We start from the raw sequence: 26,968 nt of genomic DNA, 5'->3' as shown, positions 1-26,968 counted from the left end.
CCAGCCACTCACAAGAGCTTCAGACAAAAGCACTGTGGTGGGACTTCTTGTATGTCCAGGGACTCCTTCTCATGACATTACCCGAGAGTTTCAATGGCACAAGGCACTCTGGACGAGATGTATTGAGTATGTCTTTGCCAGAAAAGCTCAATACACTTTTCACACCGAGACTGTATTCACAGAGTTGTTTAAAAAAAGAAAAAAAGCTTCCTTGCTTGATCCATTTTGTCTGTGTCACTGCAAACCCTATCTATTTCTTTTTATAATTCTCCATTCCCACTAGCTCTGCAAAGCCTGCTCAGTTCAGGAGAAAGAGCCGAATTCCATTCTGGCTCCCATCTCAAACAGCATTGTTTATCCATGTCAGTCGCAAAGTCTTCCTTGCAAACAGTGACAGATGAGGCAAAAAGCATACGAGCAGTAATTAGAACAGAATGTTTTTTAAGTGGTAAATTCAGCAAACTTGGTCAGGAACCACCGAGGGACTCGGAAACCCTGCAGTGCCATTGCAGGGTGTCACTCAAGAGGAACTCGAGCAGACACGGAGACATCCCTGGTGTCACTTGCAAAGTGCTGTTTACACAGTAGCTGCTGTACCAGCACCCAACCACCTCAGCCAATAGCTCAAGCCAGCAAAGCCGAGTATCATTTCCCACTCAAAACAAAGGGAGGTTGCGACAGACGGGATGTCATAACAATAGAACTCATGGTAACATGGGCACGATTTATACTGGATTGGAGTCAAGAGACCCATCACTTCCAGCTCAAATCCCGCCCAGCTGGTTACCTCCACAAATTCTCCCACTGTCAGAGAACTGCTCAGTGACTGTTCCCAGGAGATTCACCTACCAGGAGCAGGATGGTGGGCTGGGTCTGGCTGGGGTGGAGTTAACTTGCCTCACAGCAGCTGTGCAGTGCTGTTTTGGATTTGTGTCTAGACCAGTGGTGCAGCTATGGCCCAGCAGTGCTCACACAGCACTGAGGTTTTCGTTTTCCTCACTGTGTTCCCCGCAGCAATAGGCCAGAGCTGGGCAAGAAGCAGGGAGGGGACAGAGCTGAGACAGCTGGCCAAAGGGGTGTTCATAGAATCACAGAATGGTATAGGCTGGAAGGGATCTAGTTCCAGCCCCCTGCCATGAGCAGCAACACCTTCCACTAGACCAGGTTGCTCACACCAGACAATGCCATGCTCAGAAATAAAAGCTCAGGGAAAAGAGGAGAAAGGGAGGGTGGTGTGGTGTTTGCCTTCCAACGTAACCACTCCTCACACTGAGGCCCTGCTCTCCAGGAAGCAGCTGGACATCTGCCTGCCACCAAGCAGCAGTGAATAAACTCCTTATTGCTTTGCTTGCAGGCACAGCTTTACTTCACTTACTAAACTGTCTTTATCTCAACCTGGGAGCTTCTTTGCTTTTGCTCTTCTGATTTTCTCTCCAGTCCTGCAGGGAAGGGAGGAGTGAACAAACTACAGCTGCAGCATTAAAATCCCCTCAGCCTCGCCAAGAGGCTGAAGTCGAAGGCGGCAGGTCTGTCTCCTCTCACCTCTACACATTGTTTGCCCAGGGCTCTGGACTGGAACAATGCTGGGGAAATACTACTCAGCAATACTCCTTGAGCACATCACGCCGCTGGTCAGCACGGTGGCCAAAGACCTGCACAAGCTCAGACAGGTGTGTGTGCCCACACCACGAAGGTGTGCTCAGATCACAAACACCACAACGGACAGGACAGCAGTTGTGGGAACTGTCCTGTGATTTTAGTACCACAGCAGGTTCATCCCTTGCTGCTTTCTCAGCAGACAATCTTGGGTACAGAGAGGAGGAGCTGTGGGAAGCCACTGGCTGACGATATGCCCTCAACTGCTTTGGTATTCCTGCCTGGCACCTTGACATATTTATAAGCGTGCAAATATATTCAGTTTAGCCCATCATGTCAGTGGTGTTTCTTTCGTTAGTGGTAAACACGCTAATGTTAATAGGATTACACACTTCCATGCACAACCTGGCTTTTTGGATTTTAACAAGGGTGAATTCTACACAGATTAAAAGCTTTGACCCTCCTCCACTCGCTGTGGCTGTGAGAGATGGTCCCTGATGCCAAGATCAGCGTAACTCTTAAGACCACACTTTAAGAGCTCTAAACTAATGCTATTCCTGCCTAAATGGAATAGAAATAAAAAAAATACAAGCTGAGAAGAAGCAGGATTATAGCAAATTCCAGAACAGAGTAGTGAAAAATAGTCCTGTTTATTTGAAAATCTGTCAATAATGGGTACATATTAAGGAGCAAATCAAGCCCTAACACAAGTTGGAGTAAAAACAATTATTACTTCAAGGCTGAACTTGACCCTAGAAACATTCTTGTAAAAATCTACGGCACTTCAGCTACTTGCCTGGGAAATGTAGAGGACATTCACAAATAGGCATTTTCATAAAAAAAAAAAAAATAAAAAAAAAATAGTTACATTTCTTCAACTCAGTTCCATTCCTCTGTACAAAACTACAAAACAGAACAAGATGAGTTATCCAAGTTGTTAGGAAAACTCTGTGAAGCTAGGAAGTGTTTCGCCAAGCCAAGAGGGAAGTATGTCAGCTGAGGTATAAGATTGTTTTTCTTCATTGGTTTGACTCATCTATTCTCCGTCGACAGAATGGACAACAGTTATGCTGCAGTACAAGAAGCTCATAGTCTTCTGAGTGAAACATCTGTTAATTAGGAACAGATTTAGGGACAAGTTAGCCTGTGACTAGCTCAAAGAAAATGCAAACTGAGCTCAACAGCTTCTCTATGGCACAGACATTCTCAAGCCACCATTACAAGAGAATTATTCCTCTCACTCAATTGCTTGAGAGAGCTACAACCTGGAATGGAGCAGCAAGCATTTTGCAGACCACTGCCAACGTTGCTGAAGAGACACAAACCAATTAATTACTTTTGCAGAAGGAAGGACAAAAGTTAGACAGTTTCTGTGTAAGCAAACATGACTGAATTCCAGTATTTCAAAAAGCCATTCCTGAGAGGGGAAGAAGAGGGAGAGGGACTGAACCACAAGCTAACTTAGTTACTGACTGATTTTCCCTGCTAGACTAGGCTGAAAGTCAGGGACAGAGCAAAAAGAAAGAAATACAAATCAGCATTTGTTGTTCAGCCAAAGTTTGCTCGAGAGGCTCTGACTTGCTGTCAGTGCAGCTTCTCAAATTCAGCTACCTCAAAGTTTTCAGAAGGCAGATGTTCCTCTGTGCATCACACAGCTTATTTTTTGGTTTTCATTGCCTTTTCTGTCTCTACATCACTCAGGAATTTGCTGAATACATTTTAAAGTATGAGGTTTCAATGATTAGAATTGTTTCAGCCATAGGGTTCTCAGTAGGATTTTTTGGGGTGGAGGGGGGAGTTGTTTGGTTTTTTTAAAAATCTCCATGAAAACACTACCTGAAAACATGATGGACACATGGTAATGGAGGCATCTGGTAGCAGGGAACGGTAGTACTGCCACCGCAATGGCTTTGGCCAGCGTTTGATCAGGACGTCCCTCCGGCTCATTGACTGGAGAACAGCACGATTCACAACCACTGGAACAAATTCTGAGCCTCCTTGCTGCAGGAGAGCAGGTTCAGAAAGCATTACTGTTACCAACTGCAAAGCCCTTTGAGGATTAATAAGATCTTGTAAGAAGCAAAGTAAAATTCAGTAGAAAAAGCTAATACAGAACTGGCCTAAGTCTAGTCCCACCAAACTCACCGCCAGTTTTATCAATACCCGCAGGGACAGCAGCATCCAGCCACATCTCTAACTTGGTTTCAGTGAGTTTGCATTATTAACACAATTCCTTGTAAATAACACCCATGCCCACAGCCTTTATTAAAACCTCACAGTAACGGTTGTTTTATAGGTATATTGCCTAGACACAGAAATACCCTGGGGGACAGCTCTATTGTATCATTTTATGATGAGAAAAACAAATTCCAGGAACGTCTACTTTAAGATCTTTGGTTTTTTATGGGCTTTTTTTTGTTGTGTGTGTAGAGGGGGCGGGGTGTGGGATTTTTTGTGCGTGTGTGGGTTTTTTTGTTTTGTTTTGTTTTTAAGAAGGGAGTTAACTGGTAAATCCTTTTTGCTCTCAAATTCCATCCCTCTCTTCCAGCCCCCTGCTTTCTATCTCTCTTGCAGTAGCCTTTGTAACAAATCCACACCAGAAGAGCAGCATAGATTGCAAGTTAAAATTCTCTGTCCATTTCTATTGGTAGCAAGAAAGAAACTACTGGAAGGTGCAGGTAAAGCTCTTACCTCAAAGCTCAGTTTTGCTGTAAAAGGATCATCATCTTCAATAATATCTGTATTGTCACTGAGCCTCAAACTCTGTGCATCTAGACGCATTTCTTAAGGAAGAAACAGAGTTCCTATAAAATTAGCTCTCCTCACAGTAGCTAGCACTCACAGAATAAATATGAAAGCATAGCAGGAGGACTGGTGTCCTTGCTGCTCCAGAAGGTCAGAGTATTCTGAAACTGCTACAGTGCTTGGATTATTATAGAAAGTACTAGAGAAGGTCTTGCTGTGATTCACAGCGACTGGGGAAATTTATCATTGCAGCAGCTGTAGAGTGGCAAAACGGACCACAACCAAGTATGACATCAGCTCGGCCTTCTTTCCCCCTCTGCCCCCTTCTGACAGATGACAAAAAGCAAATGAAGTGACCTATTTAAATTACATTTTGAGCTGCTTTAGTCAGAGATTGTGTTTTCTCGCACATTACTCTGCACCCAGTATTATAGGGCCCTCACAGCAACTGGGAGCTCTGGATGCCAACGCATTACAAAACAGATTCGAACAGGAATGGCTATGAAGAAAGTCCATGCTGGTTTCTCTTGGCTAAGAGAAGGCAGCTTCTAAAGCAAGATGTTATTGGAAGTGAAAAACACACTTCAGATTCTCCCCATTCTTTACAGAAAGCAGTTAGAACAGGTAAAGCATGGCATTCCATTGTTAAAAAGAAATATTTTACATTACTAAAACCAGATTTTCCTGATGAAAAAGCTTTATGAAAATATTAGGTTTCGTTAAAACATCACTTTGGTCGTTATACCAAGTTGAAAAGGAAACAATGCAGTTGCACTCACATCAGTCATATGACAAAAAGAAAATTTTAAACCTGAAGGGGAAATAATTTTAAATTGTTGCTTCTTTCCTTAAGAAAAGGACTGGAAACTGATTTTAATCAAAAGGATACGGTCACTCATCATCTCTTGCCATTTATTATCTTTTTTATTCAATCCTGGAGCTTCAAGATCAATGAGAGCTACAGCTTCTTCATCCGTGATGCCATCTTCCAAATAGAACTCAACCAGATGCAGTACTTCTAAAGGGGAGTGAAAAACAAGGAGCATTTGACCTGCAAGAGCTCAGAAAATGCCTCCTAGAAAATACTGTGCCTCTGAAGAAATGAACACCCTCTGGCGTCTACAATGGTGGTGTTCTGCCCACGTGTTCTTGTGAAGCAAGCTAAATAGAATAAAATTAAAACAAACCAAAACCGCCTCAGCTTGTCGAAGGACTGCATCTGTGCTAATGAAACACTTCATAGATTCAGTGTCTCGCACGAAAGCGCTGATTTGCTGCTGCTGCCATCTTGCAATGAAATTCAGCTATCCCTGGGACAAGAGGCAGCCGTTTATTCAAATCTAACAACTTTAAAGGAAAGATTTGTTTGTCCAAATAACACTGCAAAGAGAACAAATTAGGTACAAACTGACTCTGTTCAGTTAACATTATCTGCTTGAAAAGCACAACCAAATGTGAGATTCCAACACACCGTAGGAGGAAGCGGAGAAGACAAAAGGTTGTCTGCAGTTGATGCATACATTCCCCAAGTTATTTAGCAAAGGGTTGTTGGTGGAGCACCTGTAACACAAGGGCACAAGCTCCTGCAAAGACACATACAGAGCACAGTAATCGTAAACAGACCAGCACATCCTGAATTCTTTGTTTTCAATTAAGTATGCGCTCCTTAGGTTTATACCACTGGTATTACATCAGCACTAATCTGGAGAAATACTGCTGTGAAATCAGATCCTTTAACATCTGAAAACACTTTCCCTTTTTAATAAAACAGCAAGTTTTCACATTAAAAATAGCTGTCTTCACCATTCTAACAATTACATTTTCACCTTGCCTTTGCAGTCAGAATTCTGCATCAAATACACTGTGACAAAAGAAGTCGAAGAGAAGGTTACCAAAGCAAAGTTTTTTTGCTCTAAGGTTTGGTCAAATTTAGGTTCTCCAATTAATCTCTCTTTCTTCAAGAGCACAGTTATTTTAGGCAGTTCTTAAGATTGTGTTTCCATTCTTTCAGGTGGCCAGGTGCACGTTCACTTGCACAATACAATTTATTTTTAGTGAGCACTCCTTAAGACATGGCTTTATAGAACACTGTGGAAAGTCAGGGTTCAGTTAAAGAAGAAAAGGTGTTAAAATAAGACTTAAGGGAGGAAGGTCATTCAAGGGATAGGGGGAGGAGGGAAGGAGTGCCAAGAGTGGGACAAATGAAAGTGACCTCCAGCTGGAGAGAGAGACAAAGACTGTGGAGTAATTGCATGTGGATCAGACAGAAAAAAGCTTGAAAGAATTAATAGGCAGAGAGGAAGGTAGATGCAACACAGGAGAGGGAGGATGGAAGCTGCCCGTAAAGAAAAGACCGATTTTAATTTGTTCTCAGAAGCAAAAGGAAGTCTGACCTGAAGAATAACAATAAAAGGACTGTTTCCAGTAGAAACATAATTATACCACAGAGCTACGCATAATGTATTTCAGATTATTTTGTACATACAGCAACTCAGATTAATGGATTAGGTCACATATTAATGATTAGCATGAAACACATTACAGCTTACTTCACTGTCATGGAATGGCTTGGATCGGATTGTCAAGCTGCCCAGCTCAATTGATTTCTGGAACCTAGGTGGGATCTGCAGTCCCTGTAACTTCTCATAGGCATGACGAGCCAGTTTATACGCACCAAGAGCTTTACTCTGTTTTGCCAGGGCAAATAATGTATTGCTATAATTTAATTAAGGAATAAAAGTACATATGGCATTTAGAAAAAACTGCAATAGTCTTTCTAATCAGAGAAGTTATGCAATGAAGCATATCCAACTCTGGTACCTTAAATACACTTTAACAAGAGATCTCAATTTAAAAACAAGTGTGAAAGGACAACCAAAATGTCTGTGGGCAATTATTAGCTAGGTAAGGAACTCAACCTACATAAACATTGCTTTGGTTAAATATTCTGACTCCATTTACAAAATTTCAGTAATTTTAGGATGAATGGATTTTCCCCCAGTAAACAAACAAACAACAACCAAAAACCAACAAACCTTACAACACCATCAACCCACTGACACCAACTAAATACACATGATCTTATTGGAAATAAAGCACGTGCTCTGTGTCGCTGACCAAGGGCTGTCTTTCCCTTTCATCAGTGTATTACAGTAACTGCTGTTTATAGAGCTACTGATCTCCAGGCACGTTACTCCCAAGTACTCCCCAAAGATGCAATATGCACTGACAAAGCTGTGCAAATGTCAGCCTGACAGACACTACACAGCTACACCAGCCTCGTGTGAGGGAAAAGCTCCTGGTTCCCACCCCTCCCTCCTGTCTCAGTTCCCTCTCCTTGCAACAACACTGTCAAAGATTCAGAGCCAACATCCTGTTGCAGTGACTGGTATCCTAGAACTTGCTTCTCTGACAAAGGTGATACACCAGACTGGCTGGGGGGTTTTGACAATTACATGTTAGTTGATTTGTACAGCTCTCCAAAACTATTTAAAAAAATTTTTAAAAAGTAGCAGTTAAACACAATGGTTTGAAGATGCTGATTATTTCCTTAGGGACAAAAGTCAGTTTCTATTAACTATAACCAACAGCTGAAACTGAAGATACCCTACAGGAGATCTCTGCATTGTGGATCAACATCAGTTATTCCTTTCATGTATCTCACAAGATAACTTCTAGATTTTGTACTGTAGCGGAAGGATACACTTTTGAGATCCCCAAAGGAGTCTCCTTTGTTAAGCTGTGAAGCAGAAACCTGGAAATATTGAAGAGGGTTCCAGGCAAGTGGAAACTGAAAGGCTCCTCCTGCAATATTAAAAATACACACATGTATTTCTAAGCTGGAAAACCAACAACTCACACCACTAAGCATCACAGCACTAGGCATCTCAAGTGCTGTGCTTCTTTCATACAGTTGCAAAAAGAAGAGGTGCTGACAGAATATAGCAAGTAGATTTTGCATGTCTTTATCACCAAAGATGATGCCTGCTACATGCAGAAAAAGAGAGAAAGATCCACGGAGCTAAAACAGAATCCTCAAGACTCTTCAGAAAAGAGGGGAGACTGGCCAGCAAGAGTGTTGAGTCTCCACCACTGTAAGGTCTGAAAAGCAAAGACCTCCATAGCACAGCGTCTCCTTTTGGGCAAGGGCACAGATCAAGGGTTCTCAGATGCTTTACAGAAGATATTTTCACCAACAGTGGTGGCAACATTACGATAACTGCTGGAAGCAGCAGGAGCTCCTCACTCGTGACCGCTTATCATTTTGGAGTAGTTTACACACACCACGACTGATACACACACCGCATTGTGGGAACCCCTAAGCTAGGCAGGGTGCCTTCTTCTGTTCAATCTTGTTTTCCCATCTTTAAAGGAAAAGCTTGTGTAGGACCAGAGGCTTATGTCACTGTGGAACCAAACCAATATAACTAGCAAACAAGGGCTGAGGGTGGAAGTCAGTCATCATCACACAGTGAGACAAGCACAGATCCGCTAAAACTGCACTGCAGTTTTTGGGAACTAAGACAACAGAAGTTCTCGTACAGTACAGCAGAAGGCTGTATAATAAAATAAAATATAGTTAAAGAAGTAAATAAAGTTACTATATTGTATCACTAATGTACACTCAATATTTAATTGCCTCAGAAGTCATTAATTACTCCAAATTATTTCTAGACTTCCTAAAGAAAAATGCTTGGGAAGCATAAATACACAACTTCTAAAGTGCATATCTTACAGTGTATCTTTGAATGGAGTGGTAGACATGGTAAACTTCTGCCAAGTGCTGGAAGTGGTGAAACTTCTGTAACATTTCAGTCTTCTGTTGTTCATTCTCTGTGGGAAGCAAAGGCATTAGTATAGGTCTCCAAAATGAGTCTATGAGTTGGAAGAAAACAGCATGTTATGAATTTAGCTCCAGCACTCCCAACACAGGTTATGTACCAGGTCAAGTGTGTCCCACCTACCTGTGCAAACCACACATTATACAGACCTGTCATTTTTCTGAGCAAATTTCTAGTCTAAAACAAGCATGGTAAACCACAAAACAGTTGAGGCAATGGTTTTAACATAGCTAGCTATAGCTTAGTTAAAGATAGAAAATAGTAGGTGTGCATCACTGCAAACCTCATCCATAACTTCAGAGTTTAGAAATGAGTTTTGAAACATGTTTCATAAATATTAAATACACCTCTAAGCCAATTGGAAAAGTTTGCATCTCTAAAATACCTGAAGGGTAACAGATCAACACTATCATGCATCAGCTGAACTAAAAAAACCCAACCAACCAAACAACAAAAAACCCCAAAACAGTACTTACAGCACCAGGCAAAAGGCAGTATTATTAATCTTCTGTATTCCTTATTACTAAATTACACCTCTTAACTACTGGTTCCACCTCTCTCCCAGTGCAAAAACATTCAGAAGACAAGATGATAGCTAACGAACAATCAGTTTTATCTCTGTTGGCAGAAATAATTTGTAAAGTACCTCTCCAACCAATGTTCAAACACTAGATCTATCTTACACTCCAAGATCATCTTTTATTTACTGGCACTTTAACCCTCCAATCACTTCTGTAGCTAAAGCATGTTGTGGGAAGGTACATGAGGTTACGTGGTCCCAGGAGACATGGGTTTGATTCCAGTCAGATTTCAAAAGGAGGCCTATGCATGCTGATGTTGCTGTTCTGCTTGTTTTAAATAAGCACATGGGAAAACCAGGGGGACTACAAAAATAGCACAAGCCAGAGTTACGCACAGCACTAAAAAAAATAATAAAAACAAAGCCACACAATAGTGAAGTACTTGCAGCAATGCTATCACAATTCAGTAGTTGTTTGTCTACATGTACAAGAAGGTAACAAACAGATACTTCCTTTCAGCTACTCACCTTGGGCTATATCTAAACACTGCATGGAAAGCATCCAATAATAATAGGCTGCATCATTAAATCGGCTTTCAACCACAGCATTGTGCGTTAGCTGCTCCAGCACTCTTACAGCCTCACTCTGCCTGCCAGCCTTGTGAAATGCTATAAAGAATGCCAAAACAAAGAGGATTTTACAGTGCGATTATATCAATTAACTGAAATTAATATTTTAAAATTAAGAGCACTCTATTCAGACAATATCAAATAGTTTATCCAGGGCAGGATAAAAAGGATTATACACTGGTATTTTCTTCCTGAAAGCAGCGACACTAATGGAACGCGAGAAGCATCTGTAGGCATTTTGTGGCTTTTGCACTGTCTCAGCTGCTCAGATTTTGTACAACGCTGGCTGCTTTTTTTAAGTACAGAAAGGATCAAAAATGCTATGATTAGATCTGTACAAACAACGGCAATCTCTAAATGCTGCAATCACAACTTCATTCAAAACTATAATAAATTAATGTTTGAAGTTAGCACTCTGGTTTGTAATACTGAATGTTTTGAGAGAGTACAGCATTTATTATATCTTTCTATTATTTATTAACAGCATTTCTTTATTTGATGCTCAGAAGCCAGTATAAAGAAATACCCTGTATTCTCACTTGATAAACAAGCATTTGGCAAACAGTCTTCACATAGGGTAATGGGGACGGGGGGTAACCAACCCTAAAAAAAACCAACCCCACAGCACAACTGCCCCTGACTTCAGCTAGCTCAGATATCACCAAATTCTCACAGAGACACACAGGGATCTCCAGCTCAGCCAGTTCCAGGGCATTTATATTTGCTGAGCCACAGCAGCACAGAGCTTTGTGGAACAAACTGGGAACGACGTACCTATTCAGAGTTCTGTGTGCAAACTAACGAACTGCCCCAAAAGCAGGTGCTCAAAGGTTTGGTGCCAAGACTCACAAACTACTTCTGTGAGGAGAGAGATCATGTCTGGCACGTTCACTAGCTGAGCCCTTACAAGCAAATGCAGTTAGACACTTAGATCTGAGCTGGCTCTGGAAGCAGCAGATGCAGTCGTCACATGGAGCTGCACCTGAGAAAAGGAACTATACTGAAAACGTCCCAGCTCCACATGGAGCTTGCTTCAGTATCTCCTTGTCCCTGGAACAGTTTATGAATTAAATTTTGAAGCCTGTCCACATGATGGAAGGTTGACAGTTGTCTTTAAAGGTAATTTTATAAGCCTAAAAAATTACATGAAAATTCTTAAAGAAACAAAAATTTTACTCGTACAAACCCAACATTACCTAAACCTAAGGAAAAACTATACTTTCCACTCAGGTTTGTAAGGTGGGCACCATATTTTGAACTCTATGGTGATAAAAATATTGATAAAGACAGTTCAGATTATATGCCAAATAATGTTGCCATATGCCACACTCATCTGTGATGGAAATGCGATGGAAAATCTGGACCTGTATTTAGGTGCTATTGTTTTTGACAGATTCAGCACATTTTTTTATCATACAAGGAGACTTCCAGCTACTTTAAGACCATTATGAAAACACGGATTCTATTTGGTTTTGAATTCCACTGATAAGAAACTCTCCAGGGCAGAGACTGCATATTCTAAATTGGGAAAGTCTGGAGTAAATTTTGAGTGACCAGTGACATTCTTACCTTTTTGGGCTTCTTCAAATCTATCATTCTCTGCTAGCCACTGAGCATATGGGACATAGACATCGTCTTTGAATTCAGGATGCTTTTCACTCAAAGCAAATGCCTGAGGTAAATTAAAAATTCATTTTTAGAATCCTGCATGGTTTAAACAGTTGAAGGATTTAAAATATTCCATGGATCAATCCTTTAGCCCTAAGTAAAATCACAATAAAAATACATACACAGAATGTAGAGTGTAATCCATTTTTTCTCCAGTATGAAACTAGTGTATTTAAAAATAAAAAGCAATCAATAACAAAAGAAAAGAAGCTAAGCATAGTAACAGTCTGGTTATTGAAACAGGGAAACTTGAAAGTGATTATCTAGGAAATGTAGTAGATTTCACAGCAAGATACAAAAAAATATTTTTATTTTTACTGAATATGTCTTCTAAAGAAGTTGAAACAACACTATAAATGCTGTTTAGATCCACTTTCTAAACTCAGTAACTAGTCAATAAAGGACTAAGTCTCTAATTTTCCAAAGCACCCATATAATTGGGGGTTTGTGAATTCCAGCAGCACTTGGAAAACATTTCCTTAAGAAACCACACCTATCTAAAACTTAATCTGAGGAAACAAGAACAAAATTAATCATGACCCCAGCTGTGAAGTGGGCGGTACTGGCAGACCCATGTTTTCATGGAAAAACTCAGTGAAGTCAGAACGTTACCTAATCAGAAGCGTAAATCCATTTACAGAGCAGGATCCACGCTAACACAGCACACATTCATAAGATCTAAATTACATGTATGGTATTCTCATGCAGGTGTGTCCAAATTATAAATGATACAGCTCAAAACAGAATTTCCCATGAAATAATTACTATTTATTCTTTCTGATGGAGAAGCAGCATCCCTTGGATTGCCATAGGAAGGGGGTAACTATAACTCAACAGGCAAAAAAAAGTGCTTAGAAGCGAGACCAAGAAATATTCAGCCAGAAAACCAAAAAACAGAACCACCACCAAACAAACACTGAGCATACAAAATGAACTTAAACACTCTGAATCGCATTCTACAGAAGCCTCCTTGCCTGCCTCTCCCTTCACTACAGTCAGAGGAGCCAGACATTTGTCTCCCTTTCTTGCAAGCAGAGACAATAAGAAGTAGTGGTTTTAAACACAGAAACCAAGGGCACGCTTACTTCTTCCCAGCGAAGAGTCTCCACGTGGAGATGGACCAATGCTTTCAGGTCACCAACCTTCATGTAGGTTTCTGCTGCGTAGCCAGGATTATCGAGTTTCTTAAAATAGAAGGCACATTTCAACAAAGGCTCACGCTCAGCCTTATCCAGTTTTCGAGCAATTTCAATTAACCTAGACCCAGTAAAAAAAAAACAAACCAAACAAAAAACAACAGACGTTTCAGGTTTTGCTTTGTTGTTTTGCCTTTTGTTTAATTACTGTAATAACTTCACCTTTAATCTGCTGTTATTTAATAAATAACATAATAGTAGTACCATGCAGCACTGTTTAAACACTTTTCAGTAAACATTCCAAACTCTCTTTTTTTCCTTGTACAAACTCAAAACCCATTCCTTCAATCTTTACTCATATGTGCAATTCCACATCTCAGACTCTGCACAGTTATGAAGAAGGAGGGAGGGAGTAGGTCCTACATGACTAAGTGACATGGGACACACTCCCCCAACCCTGACCTGAACGAAAGGCTCCTGAATAAACATCACCCCTTTGCCACACAGCAAAACTGAGGCAAGGGAAGGCTGAGTGACCTGTCCAAGGTCTTATGGCAACTCCACAAATGACCCAAATTGTGACCTTTTGCAAATCAAGGAGAATTTGACCACTGACGGGAGTAGCCCCAGAATTTCTAGGGATCCTGTGCTCTAGTTGCCTCCTCCACCCACTAGATGATTATCCTTAACAGCTTAAAACAACAGAAATAGGCTACCACATATAAGCACTGCTGTGATGATTACTCTGAAAAGCTTAAGGCATGCATATTTTAGAAGACACTCTCATACTACAGATGAACCCATTAATTCTCTTTACTGTTGTAAAGCATTTTTTCTGTAACATATATATGTCCCTACCCTCTAAACATATGTAACTTTTTAAATACTTTTAATTGTAGATATCCTTCAAATACTCCATCTAATATAAACAGAGGCACATAACAAACAAGTTTTGCCTTATTTTAGAATTATGCACAATTCCTAATAACTCATTGGAGTTTTCATTATATCAGATCTCTGAGATGGAATTAAAACCTACATATCAACCCAGCCATGGTCCCCACTGATTTCTATGGCCTTCATGTGCTCGCCTGCGGAGAGGTACATCTCCACTGCTGCTTTGGGTTCGTTGATATTCTTGGCCCAATCTGCTTGTTTCTTTATTAGCATCTTTGTGTCTTTGGGGTCTCCAGATCCCAGAAAATCCTGAAGTAGTGCAATACAAAAGTTTGCATTACCTTCTGGTCACAAACATTGTTACAGTCCAAATTCTAAAACACATAAAGGCTTTTAAAATTAATATCATTATGACTACTAAGAAAAGAAGTACTGCATACAGAGCAACATGAACTGAGCCAGCCTTCAGCAACTAATCACCAAGGCCCAAGGTTTGGTAGGAAACAATGGCAAGTCTCCTATTTCAATACTTTTCCATTACAAAGAGGAGAAAAGACCCCAAACAAACAAAAAGAAAAGAAAAAAAAAAAAAGTGGGAGATTCTGGGAGGGCCAGGAGAGGGACGATACAGATCACAGAATCACAGAGTGCTGGGGATTGGAAGGGACCTCGAAAGATCATCCAGTTCAACCCTCCTGCCAGAGCAGGAACCTAAATGAGATCACACAGGAAGGCGTCCAGGCGGGTCTTGAATGTCTCCAGAGAAGGAGACTCCACACCCTCCCTGGGCAGCCTGTCCCAGGGCTCTGGCACCCTCACTGTGAAGAAGTTTCTTCTCAAGTTTAAGCAGAACCTCCTGTGTTCCAGCTCACACCCACTGCCCCTTGTCCTATCGTTGGGCATCACTGAGAAGAGCCTGGCTCCATCCTCCTGACATTCGCCCTTTACATATTTATAAACATTAATGAGGTCTCCCCTCAGTCTCCTCTTCTCCAAGCTAAAGAGCCCCAGCTCCCTCAGCCTTTCCTCAGCAGGGAGATGCTCCACTCCCTTCATCATCTTGTTGGCTCTGTGCTGGACTCTCTCCAGCAGTTCCCTGTCCTTCCTGAACTGTGGGGCCCAGAACTGGACACAATATCCCAGATGCCTCAGTGGTGACAAATATGTCCCTACTTGATTTCTTGGAAAGCTTGTTCCCTGTTGAGCCTGTTTAAGTGGATACAAATTTCAATTTCTGCATGCTTTTCAGGAACGTGCCTTTCCAAGCCAACATCGTACTAATCTTAAAAACTGTCATATATCAATTCCAAATCTCAGATTTTCTTTTGCAAGGCAAGAAGGGTTGGTTTCATTCTCAAAGATGACCCAGTCCCACCCCATTCTTAATTAACAGCTATTTACCCACTTAAATACATGTTACCATCAGGATGCTCAGCCACAAATCAATTAAAGGCTGAAATTTTGTTTCCTGCAAATACACTTGATAACAATATTACAATATGTCAAATACGTTATTTTATAAGGTCAGAATGACAGCTGCTCAACAGTGAGAGTGATGCTGAACTACTGGTTGGGTTTCTACAAGGAATGCAAACACCAAGCCTGGATGCTGTGATGATGACCGTTTTGTACATATTTTTAATAATTTGTTGAGTTTCTTCTGCCAATACCAAAGCCCTGGCACCATATGGTTCACATCTGTTGACACCATGCACCAGGTGGGGGAAAAAAACAACCAAACAACACACACACAAAAAAATAGCCCACACAAAACTTTAACATCAGAAGATCGATGAAGGGCAATTTTGTCTGTTAACAGAACAGGCTACTGTCCATTAAAGCAGCTTCTATCCAATGAAAAATAAGAACAAGGGAGAAACGGAAAATTGAGGAGAGTGGAAAAGTTACTTTGTCCTCTGTGTTTCTGGCAAATTCTGACTGAGGTTTAAAAAAGACCAAAACAACAAATGGGCAAAAAACCCCACAAAGAGCAGCCACATAACAGATCTGTTCCACCACCACAATTCACCAGTTTCTCTGACACAGCCAGTCAACAGGTACGGAGTTACCTCCCTTCTCTACATCAGCTCTTCAGTGAGCTCCACAGAGGACTTTGCCCCAGCACCATCCACTGCACCACGGCCCTGACTCAAGTGAGTGACTATAAAGATGTCACCACAGTCTCTGAATATGAAAAACCAAAGCAAAACAATCAAGTTGAACAGTATCTTTGACACAACTTTTTTTTCCAGCTTTGGTCACCAAAATAAGCCCAAAATCAAAAGCTCCGCTTCGCACAGTATAAAGAGTTTTTTGTGAGTTCTCAGTAATTTGTGATCTGGTGCTGCGATAACAAGACTATGACCAGATATCAAAGGACTTCCTGACCTCCGCCTCCAGCCGGGGCTCTCTAGCCAGAGCTAATCAAAGTCAAGCACAAGAGACCAGATTCTGTAAAGGGTCCCTTTGTGTAATTCTGGCACCATTAAAAAAACAACAACAACAACAACAAAACCACCCCACCAGACCCCCCATATATCTTTCCTTGGAAAAATAACTGGCATGCAAGGGAGTTTTACATATTCTCCCCTGTGTTGTGCACTCCCTGCACAAGAAGCTTCCTTCATATGCTACAAAGTACCTTTAATTTCCTCTGCATAGAGTTGCTCTCAAGGATAGGAGACACAAGACCTTTTGCTCTCTGCTAGTTAAATATAGACACGACTAACGCCAAGAATTAAAAAGATTCTTATGAAGACTTATGGGAAAATTTTCATTTATGAATTACATTTATGTTCAAGAGGAGCCAAAACACTGAATCTAACAAAGACTCATCAGCCAAAAATAGTGGAAGTCAGACTTACATCAGCAAAGCCCCAAAGTATTTACATTAAGCTCTTGGAAGAAAAAGATCTGTCTGTAGCAGTGTGTGGAATCTATGCTAAAACAGTTTAAATGCATGTCATGGTAAAGTCTTTGTCCTGTATTGGGCGAATAAAGCTCTGATGAGTGATGAATGAGACTGAACAGGGCATGCATTCTCAGGGATTTTGATAAGAAAACACCATAGGAGACTTAAAAGCCAAGTAATGCTTTCCTATCAACATATAAAACCATCACTTTTTAAAGCCGTACTCAATTTATTTCTACATGGAAACAGAGTTTAAAAAAAAAAAAGCCAAGGCACCAAATCTTTGGAAGAAAATTCTCTAGCCTACAAAAATATACTAGGTTAGTTAATATAGAACTAACTGTTGTTCTATATTAAGTTCAAACTCTGAAAGAAAAATATTTTAATACAGAAGCTAATTAAATGCATGGTGCACTCAGCCCCACTTTGTATGTGTACTACCTATTTATCTTCGGAAGACAAAAAAAAAAGGGACTCTTGAGAGAAATAATGGAGAAAAAAGTCATAAAAATTAGATTTTTAGGTTTTTTGAAAAACCAGTTATTATGGATAATATGATATAATCACAGTTAGAGAGTTACCTTTGGTAGCATCCAACAACAACAACAAAAAAATCACTGAGAAGTCAGGAATTCCATGGACACATGTGAGACTATAGAAAACACAGTGTTACCTCAGCAGCAGACTCTGAAGAAAAAGGCTAACCATTGTAGCTAGACACAGAAGACAACAATTCTTCCTCTTATAACCCGAACAAACTTCAACCAATTAACTGAGAAAATAAAGTTGGAATTCAAAAGCCTGCATTTCATCCAATCCTTCTGTAAGATCATACTTTGAGAACAGTTACTTTCGTATTTCTACATTTAAATATTCAGTTGCAAACTATTACCTTTGCATAGTCAAACATGCGTAAATCGGAGTACATATCGAGAGCGAGGTTCTCATGTCCACTCTTTTTGTACAGCTTTGCTGCCTCATGGAACTTTCCCTGGTAGGCATAAACATCTGCCAGGAACAGTTCATTGTTGTTCTCTCCATGCTTCTTCCGCTCCTGGAAAAAAAATAACAAAACAACAAAAAAACCCAACCCAGAGAGATGTAGAAAATACTCTAGATGACCAGGACCCAGGTGAGAAATAGCCTTTGAAGAATTAGATTTTCAGGCTTAGATTTTAACTGTTAATAAAAACCTGTAACAGGATATGAAAATTATACCTCTCTTACATTTCTGGTGAATTTATAATTAAAGGATTAAATCCCTTCTTAATTAAAATTAGGAAGAGCAAAATTAAATGTCACTATACAAACCAAAGAGATGAAAAATCACTTGATTTCACACAGGAGAACGAACACACGCTATCATTATGCTATGCTATTTTAAAAAAGGCATCTGACGGGTTCCTTATTTTTCTCCTCTAGAAACTCACTAGCATATAATTTGGCTAAATTAACAGTATGTGCGGGTGGGATGACAAACATGCAAATAATTGCTCACAATAAACAGATTCAAAGAGTACGCTAACCTGCCTCCGAATACAAACCAGTGCCACCACCCGTGTCCCCACGTGCAGGGGCTCCTGATGTCAGGCAGGCAGCGGTCTCTTTCAGAACACCTGCACACACTAATTGGAACTCACTCCTAATTGTGTGGGAAGGGACCAAAGAGGCAAAGTATGTGCAGGGCCATCATGAAACCCTTTATGCGAATCAGATCCATAAGGGTAAACTGACTTCAAGGGGCCAATGCCATATACGTGCAAACACGCGCGTGTGTGTGTGTGTTTTAATGTGTATGTTTTATCCTGTATCTTGGAAACACATTGCTACTCTGCTTTGAGTAAAATTATTACTGCTATTAGCCCACCTCATATGGAAATACACAGATGTGAACTGGATTTAAAGAAAAGTGCATGAAAGGTGGAAAGGTATTCCACGAGCATATAGATTCAATTCTCCATGGCCAGAGGAGACTCAGCCATCACTCCTTCTAGTCACACTTACTGTCTGGGCTGATATTGGACTAGTGTTGAAAGTTCCCTTTAAAAAATTTGGCTAAAAGAATAATCAGAGGAATTGTTACACCAGTTGTTAAAAGACTTCACAGAATCTTGCCAGATACAGAGATCTTGCAGTTATGTTTCCTGCTGTCATCAATTAGAAAAAAAAAATGTGTCATTACTGAGAGAAAACCATCATATTAATGGCACATGTGTGCTTCGTTACACCCTTACAAGCCTTAAAAGGAATCTGACACACCACAAGCAAGAGTAAGGCATGATGTAGGACTCTCACTTCGGAACAAGCATTTTCAAGAAGTCTGAAAGTAAGTTTTTGCCTATTTGCAAAGGGAATCTTTCTCATTAAACAGAATATAACACGACAATTCCAGAATATCTTCAATAGATGCAGATCTGGAGAAGCATATGTGGAAAAGAAAGGTTAATAATGGTGAGAGAATGCTCTCATCTACCTATCTACCCTTTAAAGGGGGGGGAGTAAAAAAAAAGTGGGGCATCCCATGCTAGAGACCAAGCAAAGTTAACTGCAGCCAACCGGCATTCTGACAGAACCAGGACAGCTCTGCAGAAATGGAAGACAGGGAACATATTATTTCAGAGAAGGTGTAAACCTAATTAGTGTGAGAAAGAGGAATTCCCTTTATGCCATCTCAACACAGATTTTTAAGCATTATCATGCAATCTCTGTAGAAGGACAAGGGTGATACTATGTCTTTTAATGTGCTCGTGACAGACAGTTATTGTCTGGGGAAATTCTATCAGGAAGTGTGAAAAGAATAAGAACTACTGATTAGAAGACAGTATTGAAGCAAGGAATCCCAAATTCTATTTCCAGTTGTCAGACTTGTCATGAGACCTTGAGTTTGTCATTTTATTTCTCTGGGCCTGTTTCTGGCTCTGCAAAGAGCAGATAATAGTAATTACCTGCCTCCAGGGGGTAAGGAAAGGCTTAATTAACTCATGTTTATGAAGTAGTCTGTACTAAGCTCTGTTAGCACAGTAGTATTCCACCAATTAATTGAATATTGAACATATTTCCAGTTTTCCTGAAGACAGTTTCAGAAGTTCTTATTGTCCCATACCCCCATTTTTTTTCCCCATGAAGTTTCAGTCATATGCCTAGAATTTGAGTGACCTCTGCCAATCAGGATTTTCACTCTAAACACATCTCCAGCAGTCAGAAGCACTATCTGAATGAAAGTCCCTCCAAAACAGAAGGTGCTGATTTTGGCATAGGACTACACGTAAGAAAACACACTCTCCTTAACACTTTCTTACCTCTATGCTGCTGATCAATTCTAAATATCTAAGGTCTCGTACCCTGGTAAATGCCTATTGAAAAGAAAAAAAAAAAAGAATAAAAGGAATTAACTTGAAAAGCCAGAAAAAAAAAATAAAATCAACAGAATATTGTTCCACATAAATCAAGCTGTCTTCATGCAAACAGGACAGACAGAAATATGCTGGGGTTTGTGTCTGTGTAGCCCCTAACCTGATGGGCTCTGACTACAGCTGGGTCCTCTGAGGCATTAGAGTAAATACGATAAGGGTACAATGCAAAGAGCTTATCACTGAAAATAAACAGCAAAGGCAGGGACAAGTAGGCATACGTGTGTCAATCCCCCAAGAAATACAAAATGCCATTGAAAATAATGCATACTTTTATTCTGGCTATTTTATAGCTTTTCCATTTTTATGTGAAGCATGACACAGACAAGGAAATTTAAGGAAACTATTACAAGGTAGAACATATAATTGATCATATTGCCAAAGCATACTGCATATGCTTATAGTTTTTATACCATTCTGAAAATTCAGTATGGAAGTAGCTCAGGGAGAGGGAAGGAGGTAAAAAGACGGTAAGATAAAAGTACTGCAAGACAGTGTAATATCTTTTGCAAACGGAGATCAATGTGCAACCCAAAGTCTCAAGAGGCAAAGTCACGTGCGATTTACAGCAGCTTAGCACTTATTCTTGACATGCGTCAAAAAATAGAAATTTAACTCTTTAGACCACACGTTCAAGACTTCTAACCAAACTAATGCGTAAGAGGGCACAGAATATTCTGCTTACACCAGATCGGACTAGGAACTATGAGAGCCTTTAATGTCAAGAAGCTGCTTTTGTTCAAATTAATCCGCTCTAATTCTAAGAGGGCACTACTTTAAAATTCCAAGGAGGCACTGAAAACTTCTTTTTAAGAATATCTGTTTGCATAAAGCCGTCTATGAAACTGGAATTATTCTGATGCCTCCACTTAAGAAAAAAAGAAAAATAAAGCATTTCATTTCCTTTTTTAAAAATTGTTATTAAAAGATTCTTATCACTACAGGTCATTCCCTCTGCATTTTTAGAATGTTTTGTCTTTCATACAATATTCATGACACCAAACTCAGTTCGCTCTCTCTTATTTGAGAAAAGGTGGTCAAAGAAAATAGAGAAGCATTTTATGCTGGAAAAAACTGTTCTTCAGTGTAGATCCATTTATAGGCCACTCTCAAAACCAAGACATTCCAGCTGGAAAATGACTAAAAGGACAACATCCCATCACCACTGTTGTCAAAGAACGTTAGTGTGTAAATAACAAAGAATATGAAACCTCCACATTTGAACTGAGTTTATATTAAATACTTGGGGTGGGGAAAAGAGAAAGTTCACAGCGCTGGGGAAGGGGGCAGTCAGCTAAGGAATTCTTTGCTGCCACCCGCCGGTCAGCAGCACCATCGAACAACTTTCCACTGCTATTTCCTTCAAATTCATTAATGCATTTTCCAGCAGATGAAAGAAACCATTTTCTTTGCATTTAACACTTTGAGTTAGAGAGAGAGAAATTCAATTTCAGTTTAAAACCTCATCTCTAGATCCTGAGTATGGGACAAACCGACATTGTCTTTCATATATGGAATAACATATACATTAAAGACAATCAAAATAGTAACCCAGGAACACCACTTTGTATTCCAGCCACAAAACACACATTATAGACACACACTAGATTTTTTTAATCTATCTATCTATCTATCTATATATATATAAAATAAATAAATAAAACAAGCTTTCTGGTAAATAAGTAAATATCTGCTTTACCTTTTTAGCAGTTTCAAACTCCAGCCCTTCTAAGGCTTCCATGGCCAGTTCTTTCCAGTCAGTATCAGTTACTCCTAAACATGCAATTTGATAGGCTTCTTTAAACATTTTTCGTTCCAGGTATTGATACATGGGTGCAGACTGGGGATTTCCATTGAAAAACATGTATTAGAAAGCATAATACTGAGATATATTAGCAAAATTCTCTACACACATTGGGGGGAAAAAATATTTTCCAATTACAGCCATTACGAGCTCCACAGAGAATAAATATACATTCTTTGTATAACAGACAGAACAACATTCTGGGGTGATTATTATTATATCTTTAGACAAGCTGAGTTAATTACATTCTGAACCCATTCATCTTGAAATCTTCAGTTCCTTGCATATTAGTAATGTGAATTCTTCTGAGCATTGTACATGCTAAATGTTATATTCAATAAGCTTTTTTTCTTTAATACTATGGAAGCAGGGCAAAGGTGCAGCTTGTTCTCGAAGGCTAAAAGCATGAAAAGTGGCACAACAGCCTGATATGAAACATCCCTGGAAATATCCAGACACAGCAGGAAGTGGTATCATGAGGAAGTAACCCTTCTGTGCCAACCCGGATGACAAAGCTGTGACTATTAAGCTGTGACTTTACCAAGACTGTGACTATTAAGCCCAAAAGACACTGACCTCAACGACCTGACCTGAAAGGGAATTAAAGAGACACTCAACTGCAGGCTGACACAGGCAGACTGAGGCTCAGGATGCAGATCTACATTGAGCTACAGCTCGAACCCTTGGAACAAACAGGGAGCACTGCAGCCAGATTACCTTTAACTCTGGGTTTGCAACCAAAGACAGGATGCAGATCGATTTCTATGTTATTTTTATCAATTTATCTGAAAATGGTATACTGTTTGGTACTCCTCCCCTTCAAAAGCACAGCTCTGAAAAAGCTGCCTCTGTGATGCTTCACAGTCACTCTGTGGCACATTGGTGCCTCCAGCACGCCAGAGCCACGGAGTGTGCTGGGCCTGGTTGATCTCCTCGCTGTCACCCACAACCCAGAGCCTGATTCAGGATCTGCACGATGCCTCGGAGGAACAGACAGGGTCTGTAACACAGGTACCCACTAGGTAATAAAAGCACATGGCACTTCTGTCTTCTGCACTGACTCAGCTTCAGATCCTGCCCACACTTGGGTGCATAAGTTAAAATCTTTTTTTCCCCCCCCCTCCTCCTTTTTTGTTTTGTTTCTTGGACTGTTTTAGTCTCTTCCATTGCTTCCCATAACACAGAAAATAGCATTTTAAATAGCATTTAGAACAGCAATTTCTAAATTTAAAGACTACACATGTACTATACATTCAGACTAAAAGAGACAGCTTAAATATTGTCTAAATGCATCCAGATGAAGAAACAATAAGACTCGTAAGAAAAATGAAATTTCAACTTGAGAAAGGATACACAGAGAGACTGCAGTAAAAATACAGGAAGAGGCAACACCTGCAACACATCTTCATCTTTGCTTTTAGATTATGTGCATTTGCAAGTAGAAAGGGAGAATTAGAAACAACAATCAATAACAGCAAAATGGAAGGTAGCATAATTAATGCCAAAGAAATGAAAATAAAATGGATCATGCAATATAACTTAAATAATGACAAAGAAAGTGAACTGCAATCATTTGGTAATGGAATATACAAGTAAATCTCAGAAAAGCTTCTTCACTTCTTAAACATTGATGTTTATGAAATATAAAGCAACACTTAATGAGATTAAAGGATTACCTGCGGAACTTCAACAGCTGACATAGAAAAAACATGAAGACAGAAGATCTTGGAGCCGTTGTAACCCACAACAAAGCCTTGAAGTTTTTGCTGATGGACAGGGAAGTTACTAGCTTTGATATTGAGGTAACCCCCTCCAGAAAAGCAGAGCATATCCTCACACTGCGTATTCCAAGCCACGCTATTAGCATTGGGTTCCTAACGAGCAAAAGAAATGATGATTACAACAGATGCAATCACATCTTACTTCCCAGGAAATACGCATCCTTCAGCTAGAACATTTGACCTATTACAGCCTGAGTGTGTACACTCTTATTATTTACATGTGTAATATTCCAAAGCCTAGTATATTCCTAAACAGATTTACAGGGAAATATTTTACATTTTAACAGCTGTAATTGTCTTTGTTTTGTATTTACTAATGACCTATACTAGCAAACAGTAGAACATAATATAAAATTCCACAGTAACACACTGTTAGTTAGCTACCACATTTAATTGATAATTTTTCTGCCTGTTACAAAACAAAAGTTACAGACCCTATCTTTGTAGCACTTCATACTTTCTATCCACTGTTCTCCAAAAATGTTTCATCAACATTAATGAGTGAACCCTTAGAGTGACTGCTAAACTCCAATGAAGAAATAATTATTCATTTTATAGTCTCAGAATTCACGATGAACAAAGAAGTTTAGGCTTTAATTCTGTTCATACTAATGATAAAGCCAAAGCGCTCATTAACTGTAATGCTTCAAAGGGAACCAGGACAGAGCTCTAAATTAAACCGAAAAGGTCACATGCTTAAGTGCTCTTTATTCAGCTCTTGCTCACGTGTATCTCCTGCCTTCTAATTCCTTGCCTACCATCTCTAAAAGGCTAGTTTTGATAGAGAAATAGATCATGGCTAAATCCTACAAAATGTGATTAATGACTTAAATGACAGTTATATGAATTTCTGCACAGCAACACTTTTGGTATGTTCTGTGCTCCAAATCACTGCCTGCAACCCCCCACCCTTTCTTTTTTTTTTTTTTTAAAAAAAAACCAAAACAAAACAACAAAACACTCCAAAAGCAAAAAAGCACCCACAACTTAGCATTTTACCTGAAACAACAACTCTTTGGTATGAATGTCATATACGAGGCAGGTATCGTTTTCATCAACCACCGCCAGCTTGTTTCGGCAGGCGCTCATGTCCAGGCAGCGCACAGCTGTGGATTTAGCAGGACGATTGCAAAGGCATTATCGACAAATATCTTCAGAATCTAGATACATTTGAAACCAAAGTCAGCCCGTCCGTTTTTGCTCCTAAAACTAGAAACAGCATACCAGGTACAAACTTTGATGTGTTTGAAGCATGCAATTGCTTTTTTTTTTTTTTTCCAGAGATAAACTCTGCATTAAGATTAAGGAAATGCTTTTCAGTTTGAGGTACCTTGCAAAGACTTGTTTCGACAACACAGCCCAGGCTGCAAGCCTATACAAATAAACCATACGCTATACATCCTGGATTTCCTAATGCTCCACTAGTTAAACAACTACACTAATATAATACTACAGGAATATATACCACAGGTACAGAAGACACACAGGATGTCAACTTCCTCTCTATTCCTGGTCTCTGTATCAATACCTCTGGGCTCCCGTTTGAAATTTTCAGTTGCTAATGGACTTGTGAAAAAGACAGTAATTTCACCTCTACAACATCCACACCTCCACAAGTGGACATCAGGAGAAGCATACACACACCCTGCCCAACCCCCATTAAAGACAAGGCCTTCCTCAGTTACTAATAATTACATTTTTGTCAGTTGTTCCTAACAATTTAGGACAAAGTTAAACATGTTTGTATGAATTTAACACCCAGAGAATGTGAAAGACAGAAGTAATTAGTTTTTAATCACCAGATGAGACTGCCAAATAAAATTCTAGGTTGTAAATAGTATGTTGCTCCTAAGGTCTTCCTAAGGAGATAAAACAGATTTTATTTGCAGGGAAAAGACACATAACAGACATTATGTGTTACCTGACCATTCTTTAGACCAACTAAGAGGCCTTCTCTTCCTGGAGGCCCTCCAATTACTTTAATATAACGAATAAGAGACTCCATCAGCCATTCTCGTTCTTTAACACCACTAAATGAGAGGCACTGCAGTCTTTTCTCCTAAAGACACAATAACACACAAAATACTGCATGAAGGTAAAGATAAAAGCCTGTGTCTTTGATGTGCTGTGTTTATACCTATACTAGCATGTGTGCCTACTTTTACATATAAAAATCAAAGTCTACTAGTCAATTTAACAGGATTAATTCTTTAAGGTTTTCCTTAAAGTGCTATGAACAAAGAAAAACAAAAACACACACCTTTTTCTAGTAGTTCACCTGCACCTAAAGGGTCCCCTGGATTACGTGCTGATTTGTCAAATTCAACTGCAGAGGCTGTTTTACTGATACAGAGCCACCTGTGGTATGCCACAGCCACTGCTTGCAAGAACATCAGAGCTGCACATTACAACAGCACTACACATTGGTACCTTGGGGAAAAACTGTAAGAGATGACACAGCACAGTCTTCTCCTAGCAGCTACCTGGACAGCTATCTTAAAGTCTGAATGCAACCCCAGACTGCTTTAGATTTTAAGGTACGTACCTGGCATAAAATAATGTGATTTGAACACACAACCAGCAAGTTGCATTCAAATTTTTTTAATATCTTTTCTTTCACCCGATAATACATATCTGAAGAATCATCCGAGTATAACTCGTAAATCAAGATTTTCTCTGGCATCTGGATTGCTAATCTGTTTTTGTAGATTGCAATTTTCTTTACAAGCTCTCTGCCTTTTATTCTAACTAGAGAGAAAAAACACAAAAACAATACATTGTGGGCCGACACGAAAATAATGGATACAGAAATAACAAAACTTACTAATATATTACAATTGCGTCTTTCTAAAAGACCTCTAAAATTAAAAGCAGATTCCTGCTCGTCTGTGTTTGTTGTTCTGCATCTATGTAATCTACTATCCCCATCACAATTGTTATCACCCTCTATTTGTCAACAGCACGTTCTGGAGCAATACTTTGATTCCTTGCTGTAAAAAGCCAATGGATACGAAGAAAGAAAATCAGCA

The 26,968-nt window shown here is 39.7% G+C and overlaps 1 protein-coding gene across 1 annotated transcript in view; it reads right to left on the bottom strand.

The window, feature by feature from the left end:
- Positions 1-2,615: 2,615 nt before the first annotated feature.
- Positions 2,616-26,968, bottom strand: part of IFT122 (intraflagellar transport 122) — a 32,894-nt gene continuing 8,541 nt past the window's right edge. The window contains 20 exon segments of the mRNA XM_029086017.1: positions 2,616-2,705; positions 3,433-3,597; positions 4,288-4,367; positions 5,231-5,359; positions 5,813-5,924; positions 6,891-7,056; positions 8,045-8,145; positions 9,077-9,174; positions 10,231-10,371; positions 11,902-12,004; positions 13,086-13,257; positions 14,176-14,342; positions 17,837-17,998; positions 20,244-20,297; positions 22,054-22,194; positions 23,835-24,032; positions 24,939-25,054; positions 25,057-25,099; positions 25,861-25,998; positions 26,485-26,687. Coding sequence (XP_028941850.1) covers positions 2,616-2,705; positions 3,433-3,597; positions 4,288-4,367; positions 5,231-5,359; positions 5,813-5,924; positions 6,891-7,056; positions 8,045-8,145; positions 9,077-9,174; positions 10,231-10,371; positions 11,902-12,004; positions 13,086-13,257; positions 14,176-14,342; positions 17,837-17,998; positions 20,244-20,297; positions 22,054-22,194; positions 23,835-24,032; positions 24,939-25,054; positions 25,057-25,099; positions 25,861-25,998; positions 26,485-26,687 — 2,579 coding nt within the window.

This window comes from Antrostomus carolinensis, unplaced genomic scaffold (genome assembly GCF_000700745.2).
Source record: "Antrostomus carolinensis isolate BGI_N321 unplaced genomic scaffold, ASM70074v2 scaffold22737, whole genome shotgun sequence".
Taxonomy (NCBI): domain Eukaryota; kingdom Metazoa; phylum Chordata; class Aves; order Caprimulgiformes; family Caprimulgidae; genus Antrostomus; species Antrostomus carolinensis.
The sequence above is the reverse complement of the archived record's forward strand: the minus strand, read 5'-3'. Positions and strand labels throughout refer to the sequence as shown.